This window comes from Manis pentadactyla, chromosome 14 (genome assembly GCF_030020395.1).
Source record: "Manis pentadactyla isolate mManPen7 chromosome 14, mManPen7.hap1, whole genome shotgun sequence".
Classification (NCBI taxonomy): Eukaryota; Metazoa; Chordata; class Mammalia; order Pholidota; family Manidae; genus Manis; species Manis pentadactyla.
This window is the reverse complement of record NC_080032.1, coordinates 81550718-81565260: the sequence shown is the minus strand read 5'-3', so window position 1 is coordinate 81565260 and position 14543 is coordinate 81550718. Positions and strand designations below refer to the sequence as shown.

Sequence of the window (14543 nt, the reverse complement as noted above, 5' to 3'; positions counted from 1 at the left end):
TTGCAATTCCCTATGCAAGGTGCACCCTGTTTCACACTTCTGCGCACACCACAGAAGACACATGTAATTCGTCCTTGTATAAAATGATCACACCTCCATCCGTACCTCCGTCTGTTCCTTTATTGATTGTCCACTCAACTTTCAAACCTTATTTTAAACATTTCTTTATAAAACCTGTGAAACCCTAGAGTAAGTTCATTGTTCCTGATCTTCACCACAGTTGTTCCTTATGCTTCAGTTACTGTTTATGCATTTTTCATGCAAATTATGCTAAAAGATTGTGTATCAAGTTACACTCTCATAGTCCAATCTTAGAATGTCGACTTCTCTTTCATCCTCACTGGGTGTTCTTATACTTTCAAAATATTTACATCTTGGTTTCTTAATTTGATTTGTTTTGTTATGAGTGAGTTTGAACTTTTTTCATGTTTACTGGCCATTTGTACTTCTTTCCTTTTTTTTGGTAAAATTCCATATTCATGTCCTTTTCTTTTTGGTCATCAACTTGACTATTCATATTGTTATATGATGTTTTGTGGCTTTCATAAAATATGCATTTTTAAGTAGACAAGTCTACCAGTCTTTTCCTCTAGGGCCTCCTTTGCTTTTTTTGCTCACAAAGTTCCTCCCCTCAATGCTTCTAACCACATCCAGTTTGGTGCTGCAGGTTTTAATATATTTTTGCTTAAATAAACTCTTTTAAAAGAAAAAGTTCCTCCCATTCTGGGATCAGGTTTTCAAACATTTTTTCTTCAGCTCTTTTATGGTTTTAGTTATTACCTTGGGATTTCATTTTAACAGTGTAAGATAGGGTTCTAATCCTTCCTCCCCAGTACAGTACAGCTACTCAGTTACACACCATTTATAGAATAATCCATCTACTGATTCAAATGATACCCATATTATCATAACCACTCATCATGATCCTGGGATTTCATCTACTGAGCATTACTGGAATGAGGCGTGTGGGACGGTGAATAAGCACCATAGGAATTGATGTTGCTACCAAAGGTCTTAACGTTTGAACCATGCAGAGGGAGAATAGGAGAAGGGTTGTGCCTGTTAACATTTATGGCGATTGCTATCGATTTTTAGCTTAGTAGTAGATGAACTGGATATGTCATTTTCAGATAGTTTCTAGGTAAGGGGTATAAATGAAAAATTTAAAGAGCCGGAAAAGAAAGCAGGGCGATCTTCCCCAAATAACTTGGAGTCTCTAATTCCACAATCATCTCCTGAGCCACCTGCCACATGGACTGTTGTCCTTTAAACGACACTCAGATATAAAATTTGAGAGGAAGGTCAGATCCAGGTCTTGAGTCTTCGAGGATATTTGCTTAGAGAAAACGAAACTTTATTTCTAAATGTGATGCTCATCAGCAGCGCAGTAACCACCCCAGAAGCGTATTGCCCCCGCATTTTCATATTATCATCGGCCTAGGCAGCCAAGGCAATTGCCACGAGAGGAAATCATTGTTCTTGCGTTTTGAGTACCCGATTTCCCTTATTATTTTTTTCTTTTTGCAAAGTGCCGTTAAACACCAGAACAGGAGCCTGGAGACGTTAGGCCGCAACAGAGCTTTTTCCCACTCTAACGGTGGTTTTCGTTAGTGGGCAAGATACAAAAGTGAGAAGTACAGGTTACAACATCACGGAACTTTCTGGGGTCTCCTCTGTCCCCGCTCGGGGCCCCCGGCGGTGGCGCGGCGAGTTCCCCGGGCGCCAGCAGGAGGCGCAAGCCGCCGGCCGCGGGGGGTGGGGGGCGGGGTGCTCCCGCTGCGGTTACGTAAAGGGGCGGGGCGGAGGCGCGGTTCGGGTCGCGGGGCACTCGCCGGAAGGGGGACCCTCCTGCAGCGGCGGGAGCGCGGCCGGGCTGCTCACCAGCACTGCGGGGCTGCCGGTTGTGCGACGCGTGCACCTGGCGAACGATGACGCCGGGCGCGAGCGCCCCGGGGTAGCGTGGGCGGTGCTGCGGGGCTCGGCCCGGGCGGCTATGGGGCTCCTTTGGCTGCCGGTCCTGGCGGTGCTGGCGTCGGAAGTAAGGGTGGCTGGTGGAGCCGAGACCTTCCGGAACTCCACCGAGGGTAAGATCGGGCACCTCACTTCTGCATCTCAAAGTTGGTTTTGCATGTCTTGCAAGGTCAAAACCCACCCTGGGGTCTGTCCTCCTAACATGGGAGGCAGTAAGTTCAGAATCGGCAGGAATGGATCAGGGTCCGTTCCAGCAGAAAGAAACTCCCATTGGTAAGGATGCCTTACTGTCAACCTGCTAATTTAGGCTGGGGATGTGGGAAGAGATAAGTAACTCTCCTGTTCAGACACATTATCTCTCATAGAGAGCAGCCATGCTTATAGGTTTAATTGAACATACCGAAGCACCTCTTTGCTTCCAACAGACGTGTCTGAGCCAATGGACCGCGAGGCATGGGGCAGAAGTTAGGGCTTTGTGACTAACGTCCCTGCAGGCTGCGACAGGCTTTTTACGCTCCAAAATCTAGGTGCTTTCAAATTGATCACGCTCTCGGGGCTTGGAGAGAAAAAGTGAACCTACTTTAGATCGTAGGTCACGTGCTTGCTGAAAAACTCGTGGTTTGTTAATATAAACTTTTAAAAAGCACTATTTGTGCCAGACTGAAAATCGTGTGCTTTTCCGTGAGGTTAAGCACATTCTTAGTTTTGAGCTCCAGAGACCAGTTGCATTTCTGAAATATAATCTTCCCTGAATAACGTGACTGTGTTCCTAAATGCAAATCTTTGAAAAGCTCTTGTACAAACTAGAATCCCTTTGCACAGGCTTAAAGCCAAAGCTGAAAAAGACAGTTATGTCTTTGGCAGGAAAAAAAAAAAGCCTTGTTGATAATGAGGCACTAACATTCGTTGCGTGCAGTATGTGCCAGGTGCTTTTTATTTAATCCTCACAACCCTCTGAGGTAATTATTGTCCTCATTTGGCAGAGGATGAGGCTGAAGCCTAGGACGATGCTCGTGACACACAAGAACCGCTAATGGGAGCACAGGCAGCATTTGAACCTAAGTTGTGTCTTGCTGCACATTTCACGGCCCTTTCACTTCAACAAAGCTGCCTTCCAATAAGAGTATTTTACCTAATATGGTGCTTTATCCTTAATTCTGTGCGTTCTCTCACCTCAGAATAGCCTAAGGGAGGTGGAAGAGATGTCTCCATTTTAACAGGTGAAGAATTTGAGACAGTGAGTTTATAGTTGGTCCACACTTGGCCCCCTGAGTCAGGAGGGCTGTGATCCAGACGTTTACATTTCTAGTTCTGTACTTTAGTATCTAACAATATCTAGAAATTTTTACACAGAAGTTGAGAAATCCTTGTAATAATTTGAGAAAGTAATGTGTTTTAGACACTATTTCTTGCCTCTATTCTGTGATTACAGCACTGATATTTCTTCAACCACATTATTCTTTTTGCCTTGCATTAGTATTGTTACTCTGTTCAGGAGAGGGACAATATATGGGAGCTTACCTGCTAAGGGATTAGAGAAGGTGATACTCTCCACATCTGTTGGGCAAAAGTCAGTATGGAAATTAAGAAAAGACTTTGTTCAAGACTTGATTGATCCGCTTGGAAAATGGCTGGATTTCTGTTTGAGGATTCTGATAACTATACCAACAAGAAATTGAGCAACTCCTGTAACTTAGGATGATTTACCCATCTTTAGCAGGTCGAGCTAACTTGCCCAACTTGAGTAGAGGCTTGAAAGCCGAGTGCGTCTTTGAAGGTGGCAGATCAAGTTCCTAGAATGTCTGAAGAAGGTGGTCATGACCAGCAGGGCACAGGAGATGAATCAGACATCACGCGGTTTTCCCTTCCTTGAAGTCCCAGTTCTCTGCTACCATTGCCATTTCTCATTTTGTTTGAGAATCATATCCAGTAATTTATGTGGAATCACATAGTAGCTGGACTTGAGCATAATGTCATTCAGGCCTTTTAGTGTTTGTGCTATTGATGGTGCTTTTAGTGACATGGGGGGCCTCTGGTGTAGTTGTAAGCGATTGTTTTCAAAAGCATGTGAAAGGCAGCATGTACATTTTTGTATTTCCCTTTCAGCTTTAAGGGCTAATGAAAATTCATAAGAAGATATAAATGTGAAATTGGGAGGGGCAGTTGAATGCTGATGCGCTCAAGTAACTGACTGTTTTTGTTTTTAATAGTCCATCCGAAGGGAATTACGAACACCAAGCTTTCACAGATCTCTCCTAAAACGTGGCGGTCGTGTCAAAGCACAAACAATGGAGGCAAATTTTAGTAAAACAGGAAAAAGGAAGAGTTGGAAAATTTGAAGGTTGCAAGTTTAGGATGTGACTGGGAAAGAAAAGGAAAAGATTAGTCTTGGGCAGCTCTTCTTTAAAATAGAATTGTTAGAAAAAAGGGACTCTGGGTAGGAATGGAGGAAGGGTATGAAAAATAGAAAAGAGTACCCGGCTATGGGTCAGGTGGCAAAAAATATTTTTGGCAGAAAAAACAGAGCCATTGCATTTTAGAGGACTCTGTCTCCATGTTAGCCTTTGCTCTGTAATATCCCTTTATGTGCTTTTTCCTTTCCACCCCCACAGTCGTAAAATCTCATTATGCCCATAAAATGTCTCTGGTGAATCCTTCTCCAGATGGGTTAGAGGTGAAGTTAAGGTCTTGCAAACTTCTTTGAGATATACTTTGGATACACGTCTTCTTTTGCGCTGCGTGTTCATGTGAGTAGAAATTTAATTGCAGTTTCTGCCAGACTATTGTTAAAGATGTCTCGACTTGCAGTATCTTTCCTTGTCACTCTATGGCAGTTGTCATGTTGATGCTTATGATGAATGTGCCAGGCATTTATAGTCCCTTTCTTCCTACTAGTTATTTATAGGGCTATACTGAATGCTTGACTTGTTTTTAAATAAGGAGATGAGCCTCTGAAACAGTGGCGAGCTAATGGAAGTTAATAATGATACTTTATGGGGAAGCACTGGACAGTTAAAAAAATTTTTTTTCCAGTTTGCTTGATAACTTTCAGCAGCCAAGTGATGTGTGCAGCACAGTTATCTCCATTTCACTGTGAGAAATTATCACTCACCAAACATCTGTGTGACAACTAGGTGATATTTTTAGACTGCACTAGGCACTAAGACGTCAGATGTGACAAAGCCACAACTGGTTGGGTTAATATGCAGCCTTCTAGAAAAATTGTGAAATGGTTATTGGATGCCAAGGTAATGCTGCCAAAGGATTTTCACACTGAAGGTAAAGATAACTAAGAATAGGCAAAAATATATTGATCCTTTCCTAATTCATCACACATTGTGTTAGGAGTTCTCAAACCTGGCTGAACATCTGAATCCCCTGGAGAACTTAAAAAAAAAAAAGGTATATGGGTGAATAGACAAATAGAAGTTGAAATTTTAAAAGCAAAAATTAAAGGAACATTAAGAAACAAAATATTTAGGCATAATTGTAATGGGGTGTATAAAGACCCCTAGAGAAACTACAACATCCTGAAGTTGAGAAACCAAATAATTAGAGGACTATCTCAGATTCATAAGTTTGAAAATTTTATGTAATAAACATATTTTTTCTCACTAAATTAATATACTTATTGTTATCCCCTTCAAAAATCCCAACAGGCAATTTTTGCAGGAAGTGACGGCTGCTTTCTAACATTTATGTGGAAGTGAAAAAAGATTAAAAATAGTCAAGACAGTCTTAGAAGAGGAAAAACAAATTTAGGGCAGAAATTAAGGTAGTGTAATGTTGGTGTTAGGATAGACAAATAGACCAGTGGGACACAATTACGAGTCTAGAAACAAATCCACAGGTATCATCACCTATGTGGAAGGTGAAATTGCAGATTAGTAGGGGAACAGTGGTATTTTCAATAAAGGTTGCTATGTCAAGTGGATAAACATGGCAGAATGAACCTTGGCCTCCTGCCTCACACCATGCATAAAAATCTATTTTAAACTTAAATGTGGAAGGTAAAAAAACACAGTTCTAGAAGTTAGCATGGGAATGCATCTTCATGATCTCCCAATATGCTGGGAAAACTCTTTTAAATGACACAAAAAGGACTAAGAGTAAAGGAAAAACTTGAGAAATTGAGCTACCTTAAAATTCAAACTTCTGTTTATCTAAAGGTGGGAGTATTAGCTTTCTCTGCATTTCTTTCTTTAATAAGGATTGCCTATGATATAGAAAAATAATACCATTTTAAGGGATAACAAAACAGATGACAGAAGTGTTGAGAGAATGTTATCGTTTTTATCTTGGGTATGTCCTTATTTTATACCTTTCAGGTGAAGAGTTGAGTAGAACCTGTGTTTTGATGCCATCAAGAATGGAGGTTTTTTCAAACTGCAATTTCTTTCTGATAAGAACACCTCACTGTCACTATAGACATTTTACACACAGTGCAAAGTGCAAAGAAAAGAAAAAAACATTTAAAATAATGCTCCTAACGATACCTACTTCTAATACTCCTACTTCTTTTATTGAGTTAGCAGTTATTTAAAAATACATGTTAATTTCTGTGGCCCTGTCTTTCCTTACTGTCTTTTAAAGCTCTGAAAGTTCTGGTTCTCTAAGTATCTCTGAGTTGTGATTGATCTTCACCCCTGTGTGATAGGGTAAGGGGAGGGTAAGGAAAGTTTACCACCAAGACTTCATTAATTGATAGCTTCAGTCTCTTGCAGGGCTTTAGAAGATTCTGGGTAGTGTTTTGATTCAAGGACCATGTAATGGGAGATAGACATGGTGATTACCAAAACACTTTCTAAGATACACTCAGGGCAAAGTGAAATGATAATTACAGAAGCTGTTAATAACCTTTATGAATTTTCTTTACTAGTTTTGGTCTTTACTAGGTAGATTGACTAGTCCATAAGGACTTAATAAATATTTGTCAAATAGAGGAAATGTAAGAAAAAAGGGAAAAGCAGCAAATGTTAATTAGAAAAGGCAGGATGGTCAATGAGCTCAGTACTTTGGACAGTTAAAGAAAGGAAATTCAATGAATTCCTAGGAAAACAAACTCATACTGCTGTTAGTTTAACAGCTAGACTTTGGATATTTTTAAGAATTGGAAGGTGGAGGATAGATGGCACCTGAAGAGCAATAGATGAAATGGTTTTAGTGCCATTAATGAGACCCACTGAATTTTATATATAATTTGGTTTTCTGATAAAGTAATCGTGGTGATGGGAAGGCCTGTAGAAAAAATTTTTTGGTTTCCTTTAAAAAAAACAATAACATTCCAAGTGGTAAAGACACCTCAAGACAAATGCTGGGCATAGAAGCCACAGGGCATAAATATGCAAAGAAGTAAAAAGCTAACCTTTTCAAACAATAAGGCTTCTCTCTCACTTACCAACTTTACATTTCCCTGTATGGCCCCGGAAGATGACTGGTTAGCCAGAGACGGGTAAGATTCCTCAAGGGAGGAACAACCTAAGACAGGCACAGTCGCAGGGGGCCATCTGGTGAGAAAATGGGGAGCAGCAGAGGTGAGGCTTAGAACCTCCCCCCTCATGTTCTGAGAGAAATCTTCTGCATACATAGATGTTTATTGCCCTCGTCTAGCTCGGATTAACACATAGTCTACAGGCACACACCTGATCATCTACATTTGCTCTCTTACAACACTAAACTCTGTTTTCTACCTTTATCTCGTATCTACCTACCACTTCAGCATTTTATTAAAAATAATAATAATAGAGAAATGTGGTATCCACATATAAATCAAGTTTAAAAATCAAATGAATATTCATATTTGAACTGACTGTGTATAGTTCATAATGCATGAGCAAAACCGAAAGCTTCTGTGATGACTGCCCTTGTACTGTTCACTATGTAACATTCACTATGTAAGAATTTGTTCTCCATGTAAGAATTTGTTCGTTATGCATCAGAAGATTGGAGACTGACGAAAATTAGGCTTGGGGTGGATTAATGATTGTGCATTGAGTATTGACCCCCCTATACAGAAATCTATTGTGGTTAACAACTATTTGATCAATAAATATGAGAGATGCCCTCACACACACACAAAAAAATATATATATATATATAAACACACTTCCAATTGTAAAATAAATAAGTAACCGGGATGTAATGTATAGCATAAGGAATATAGTCAAAATATTGTAACAACTTGGTATGGTGATAGCTGGTACCTAGAATTATCATGTATATAAATGTTGAATCACTGTGTTGTACACCTGAAACTAATGTAATGCAATACTGTTGTCAACTACCCTTCAATAAAAAAAAAAAAAAAAAAAAAAAAAAAATTAGCCCTGTTGGGAAATGAGACATCAAAATGAGTTATGAATTATTAGGTATCTGGAGTATTTTCTGTTACCACCCTGACTCTTAATTTCCTTCTAAAATAAAACATAATAGTTCAGTAATGGGGCTGCAGTGAATTCTCATCTTTACCTCATCAACTCTTTTTCACTTATATTAAATTCAAATCTTCTTTTTTCAGTTTTTAGGTTTGAACCCCAAAGACTGCTAATACAGTGCTTTGGAGCTCTCCTGTTATTTATGGAGAGAAGTCCTGACTAGAGTAGTGGGTAAGATGGGAATGCAGGACCACGCAAGTGAGAGCAGCCTATTTCATAAATTATTTGAGAATTAGGTTGCAAAAATAAAGAACTGGTGTGCAGTTGGGAGACACACACAGAGACCCATGGACAGGGTGAGTGAGTAAAACACAACCAGACAGTAGAAGCAAGAAAACAGATGGGAAATGCCTGGATGAGGTGTTGGAAAACTGTTGTTACAAACTACCTTTTACATGGACTCTGAACTTCATCCTTAAACAATCAAACAAAAAGCTTCTTTCCCCAGAATGCCTGTGGTTCATCCCTGACATAGAAATACCTGGTGGGGACACTTGGCAGACTTCTTTGCCAATATTGGCAGCACCTTCCTTTGCAAGCTACATAGTATAGTCCCATTTGACAGATGAAGAAATTGAGATTGAAAGGAATTAAGTAACTTGCATAAGATCACACAGCTAGTAAATGGTGGGGTAAAATTGAAGCTACCTGTGTCTCTCTAGGCTGGGCTGACTCCATAAGTCACTAGATGGTACTATATTTCATACCAGTGCCTTCACGGTTGTTCTTAACTCCTCAGTGTTGTTAAATCCTTAAATGCAGGAACTCAGTTCCACGTAGAATTGTTATTGCTGCTACCAGATGGGTGACTTTCTAGGCCCTGGGAGTGGGGCTCCTTGAGCATCCTAAGTATTATTGTTCACATCTTTTGAAATACTTTTCTTCCAAATTGATGACTCAGTTTCACCACTTACAAGCTGAGTCACCCTGGGGGTGCTGCTTCACCTCTCTAATTGTCCACATCAGTGAAATAGGGGAAATAATAACAATATTTATCTTGGCGGGCTTTTCTGAGGATTACAGTAGCAGTGCATTTAAGTTTATGTATGTGATTTCCACACACTGGTATTAGAGGTACAAATGTTACAATGCAATGTTTCTCCCACTGTAGGTCTTCTTGAATTTTCTTTGGGGAAATTTAGATACTTCAAGCTCGCCCGGGCCTTTCCAGAGGAAGCTATTTTGCGTCATATTTCCAGCAATGTGACTTTTCTTATTTTCCAAATACACTCACAGTATCAGAATACAACAGTTTCTTTTTTTAAGGTAAGTACAAGGAATGATATTTCTGTTTTTGTTTTAGGGCCTTGTGTTTAGTATAAACATTAGGATTTGATACCTCTTTATGCTTAACACTGTGTCTTACATTTAAAAAAAAAATCCAGATAGAGTCCTGTCAGGTTAGTGAGTTAGACTGGCTGGGAGGGGTGTACCTCAGGGCATTTCCGGAATTGGCGACCTTGACTTCAAGAGGGCACGACAGAGTGCTGGGTTTGCAGAGGGTCGGGGAGCTGGGCCAAATATCCCCTGTCCCCACTTGAGCTACCCTCATCATTTCCCACCATTTTTCTTTTCTCTTACTGTCCTGGGTCCTTAATGATTTTTACCCGAGAACACATTTGCATGGAAGGGTTTCTGTTGCTCAGCCATTCTTCAGTGTTGAAGTACTGAGATCCCTATAGGATCAACTTTATTCTTTGGGGTCTCATGAAAACACAGGAATCCCAACACTGAGTTCATCTAGCCCAGGGCTGTGCATGCAGCTTCGTATAAGACTGTATTACAAGATTTCATCAACTCCTTACCCCCAACCTCAGCTTTGTGAAGGTTTTCAGCTGCTGCAGATGAGCTTCAATTATTAAGGGTCTGTCATTTATGCTAACCTTTTACAAATCTATTTATATATAGCCTATATGAGCCCTTAGACTAATAAATTCACTCTGTATGAACTTGTGCTTCTTTTTATTTGTCCCAAGTCTATCTTGTAATATTCTGCAACTGGCTCAGCAAAGCTTGGTCCAGTTCATGTATCTTTTTCTCTGCAGTGGTCGTATTATCTTTCAAATAAATATTTTGTATTTTTTATTCCTGCCTTCTTGCCCCTCCTAGGAGGATTTTGGAAGTGTGTGTGTGTGTGTGTGTTGTGTGTGTGTGTGTGTGTTCTTAGTTAATAGACTAGAAATAGAAGGGTTTGATCAAGAAAAAGATGAAAGAAAAAATTATGGTCATTGTAAGAGATAACGGTGGCTATGACCCATACATTGATTTTTGCCTGTGTTCTTTGCAACCAGAGCAGAAGTCAAAGCAGGTTAAATTTCATAGCTTTCTTAGAAGGAAGGAACATGTCAGTCCTTCGGGGGACACCCAAGTTTTTGCTGGCACTAAATTCAAAAGGAAACTTCCTATTCAGGCCCTTACATAGGAGGCGTAGTACATGACACATAGATGACTTCCTTCTTAATAACATCACAACACAAAGGCATTTGAAGGAAGAGAAAGGATGGAGAAAAAAAGGCTTTTATATTTATTACATGCCTACTGGGTGCTAGGCCAGTGGCTCCTGGGGCCATAGAACTTTGAATCTGCTGAAATCTTGCAAAATGTACAGATATATCTGTATAATTTCATGGGGATTTCTAGAAACTCATGGGGCCTCTGGGGCTCCTAGTTTTCCATATATAGTTCATTTAATTCTCACAACAGCTTGACAAAGTCGTTATAATGCCTGTTTTTATATCTGTGGACAGGGAGCTTGCACAAAGGGATTATCAACATAACTATGTGACAGAAGTGGACTAGATGAACATTATCTTGAGCCTCAATTTTCATGCAGAATGGATCTTAGTTATCTTTAGTCAGAACACTGATCCTTTTTGGGGCTACCTTTAGCTCTCCCTGAATTTATAATAGTAGGCAGACAATGACCAGAAGTGCACACAGCTCTGGAAATGGCTGGTCTGTGAGAAGAGAATCGTTTCTGTTTCCTCTGCCCTCTCCCGTGAAGCGTGGCATTTTGGATCATCACGGCAGTTGGCATAGCTCATCAATTAGCATTTGAGTCCGTCTACCTTGTGCTAGTCAAAGTGAAAACCGTCTGGCACTTTTTTTCTTCCCATTTCCTTAGGTTTAAGAAAATATTCTCTTAGACTAGTGTTTTGTTAGTCAAAAAGCTTTCCAAGCACATGGAGGGTGGGATGTGAGGAAAGGTAGAAAGGGGCACAAAGAGTGTGACACCTATGTTCCCTCTCTGGATATGGAGTGGTGGTTTCACAGGTGTTTACATATATCAAAACTTACCATATGCTATACTTTATGTATAGTTTATGATATGTCAGTTACAACTCAGTTTTTAAAAAAGGCTTTCCAGAAACTGGACTCCTTGAGGGTAGGGCTCATGATTTTTGCCTTGATAAAGTTAATTTGTACATCAGGACGAGCAAAACAGGGGCCTGGCCTGTGCCACAAATCTTGAGTCAGCCCGCACCTATGGGGAAAATCTACCAAGTAAACCTAACATCTGCCCATTACAATCATCCACCTCAGCCTTTGCTAGCCTAGCTTGCACCCAGCCAGTCAGGCCCGTCTAACGCTCTATACCCACTCTTGCCCCAGATCCCTCGGGCACCGCGCTCACTGCTTGTTAGGCCGTGCCTTCCCCCATCCAAGGACTGTCTTCCCTTGACGAAGGGACCTCAAACTCATTACTAAGTTTTAGTTTTGTCATGCCACATAGCCTTTGTAGCCTTAGTGGTTGACATAGTAAATCTTAATTTAAGGGGTTGAAAAGCTTGGAAACTTTACCATGCATCTGCTAGTCCTAATCAAAAATCATATATTTTAAACAGTTTATGCATGTTTACGTGTGGGCACATGCACATAGAGATGAAAGGAATTCTTTAATTCCATTTGTTTTGAGAAGGTTTGGACTAGGACATGCATTTAAATATTTTGCCCAACTCCCTATTCATGATGATGCTTTTCTTTGCTGTCGCAGACCCCCCTTCTCAATGCCTCAGCGACGGGCACCGACAGAGGCCTGGTTTTCATTCTTCAGCCAGAGCAGAACATGAGCACTTGGTTCTTGGAGACTACGAATGCTGAGCCTGTCCTAAACGTGGCCATTATGCTCTCCTACTCAGAAAGAGGTAACCTTCCTGTCTTCGACTCTCTCTTACTCTCCGGAATGTGGGATATATTCATCAAAAGTTAGGGGAAATTATCATATTAGAAATGCTTATTGCAAGTACAGTATATCAAAAGAATTTAATAGCAGGGGAGTCAAAGAAAGCGTGGTGATTGGGAGGCCAGGAAGGGACTGGGGGAATGCATTCCTTCATTCTGAAACACTTAAGGAGCCCCAAGAAGCAGTAAGGGGAGGCAAGGCACGGCCCTTAAGACCTCCTGCAGTCACTCTAGGCCTGGGAAAGAGAGCAAGGAGCAGAGAGTCCTGGGGGCTCCGTGCACAGTGGGTGTGGGGGAGCCGGGATGCAGAGGGCCTCAGACGACAGTTTGAAGTTCGCGTTCTGTTCTGTGGTGGGTTCTAGGGAAGTAGGGAGAGTTCTTAAGCATTGGGATGATGTGATACACGTCATCTCTTAGAAGGTTAGCTCTGGAAGCTGTGTGGGGAGTGGGTTGGAGACGGTGTAGCAGAGTGCAGACCCGCACACTTTGGAGCGCTTCAGGTCAGAAATGAGGATCTGAACAGAGACCATGAGAGTGGGGATGGAGTAGAGGGGCTGGATTTGAGATATTTGGAAGGGAGAATTGATAAGACACGGTGAGTGGTGGTTATGGATTATAAAAGGAGGGATTGTAGGCTCTCCGTTTGGACAGCAGGGAGAAGGTGATGCAGTATTGGGGCAGAGATGGAGCTGTGTGGTGCTGAATGTTGGAGGGGGTTGGGGTTGCGTAGACGGCAGTTTGGGACACAATAACTGAGGTGCTTGCTTGTAGGATGTCTGGATTGAAAATCACAGTAGGCAGTTTAAAAGAAGGGCCTGGAGTGAACGGGTGAGTTTAGATATCCAACTGAAAGACTGTTGTAAAAGCCATGGGTGTGAATGAGATTGTCCAGGCGTGTACTTGAAGATTAGGAGGGGGAATAACAGCAGAAAGTTATAGCTTTCACAGTGCCTACCACGTGCAAGGCACTGTCTCTGGGGGGTGCTAACAGCTGAGGAAAAAGCATAAGACAAAGGAGTGGTCAGGGAGGTAAGAGGAGAGCCTGGGGGCTCTGCCCTAAGTACGGAGGGGCAAGTAGTGCATTGCTGAGAGGCCTGGGGAGGTGACAAATTGCCCATGTGATAGTGTATCTGGGAGTCAGTGGTGGCCTTTGATCAGAGTCATCTTAGTGCCACAAAGGGGATAAAAACTAGATTGAGGAGTAAAGGAAAGGTAGGGGAATTTTTACTCTTAGATAGTGTTATCTGTCTCAGGTAAAAGGGTAATTACCTAACAGGAAAACATAGACTTTAAGTTCCCATGAGGGACAATGTACAAAGAAAAATGATGAGCAGTGGATCTTCAATTGCACATCGTTTTCCCGGGTGTGGTAAATTTTTGTAAATGCAAGAAAAAGAGAGTATGAAAGAAGAACACAGATTTCCAAGAAATATTCCAAACGATACTGAAACGTAATCTGTACCCTGGGTATCTTCATTCCGAATCTAGCCAAGGGAAGTCAGTCATCGGAATTTCAACATCTTATGGAAATCAAGACCCAGCTGTGAAAATGATTGGCTGAGCCTATGAAGTTGAGGTCTTATCAGTCTTTAAATTGGTTTACCTTGTTCTGTCTTATCTCGACCTCTCTCTTGAGTCCATTATATATAGTTCTTCCTATGGAGTTGAACTTAATGTCACGTGGCTTAAATTTCGTCATGCTTAAAGGTCATGACAGGATTCCTAATACACAGAGGTGTTTTATCTCCATGATTAGTGAAAATGAAATGCCCACAATTTATTTTGTGTTTGATTAAATATCCAAATGCTATTCTGATACAGGGTCTTGGGAGTCTTCTGCGGTCTTCTAGTTTACACTTCTACGTATACGTGGACTCTTCCAGCAGTGAGGGTGGTACCAGCCTTCTCTCTGTTGGAAGAAGCATATGTCAAGTGGACTCTCCTTCCTGTTACCCG

The 14543-nt window shown here is 41.2% G+C and overlaps 1 protein-coding gene across 3 annotated transcripts in view; it reads left to right on the top strand.

The window, feature by feature from the left end:
• The first annotated feature begins 1810 nt into the window (after positions 1-1810).
• Positions 1811-14543, top strand: part of TM7SF3 (transmembrane 7 superfamily member 3) — a 37666-nt gene continuing 24933 nt past the window's right edge. For 2 of the 3 annotated variants that reach the window (XM_036889391.2, XM_036889389.2), the window contains exons 1-3: positions 1811-2084; positions 9517-9671; positions 12400-12550. In XM_036889391.2, coding sequence (XP_036745286.2) covers positions 1994-2084; positions 9517-9671; positions 12400-12550 — 397 coding nt within the window. In that variant the 5' untranslated portion in view covers positions 1811-1993. The remainder of the gene's footprint in view (positions 2085-9516; positions 9672-12399; positions 12551-14543) is intronic. The other variant, XM_036889392.2, reaches the window with a different exon arrangement.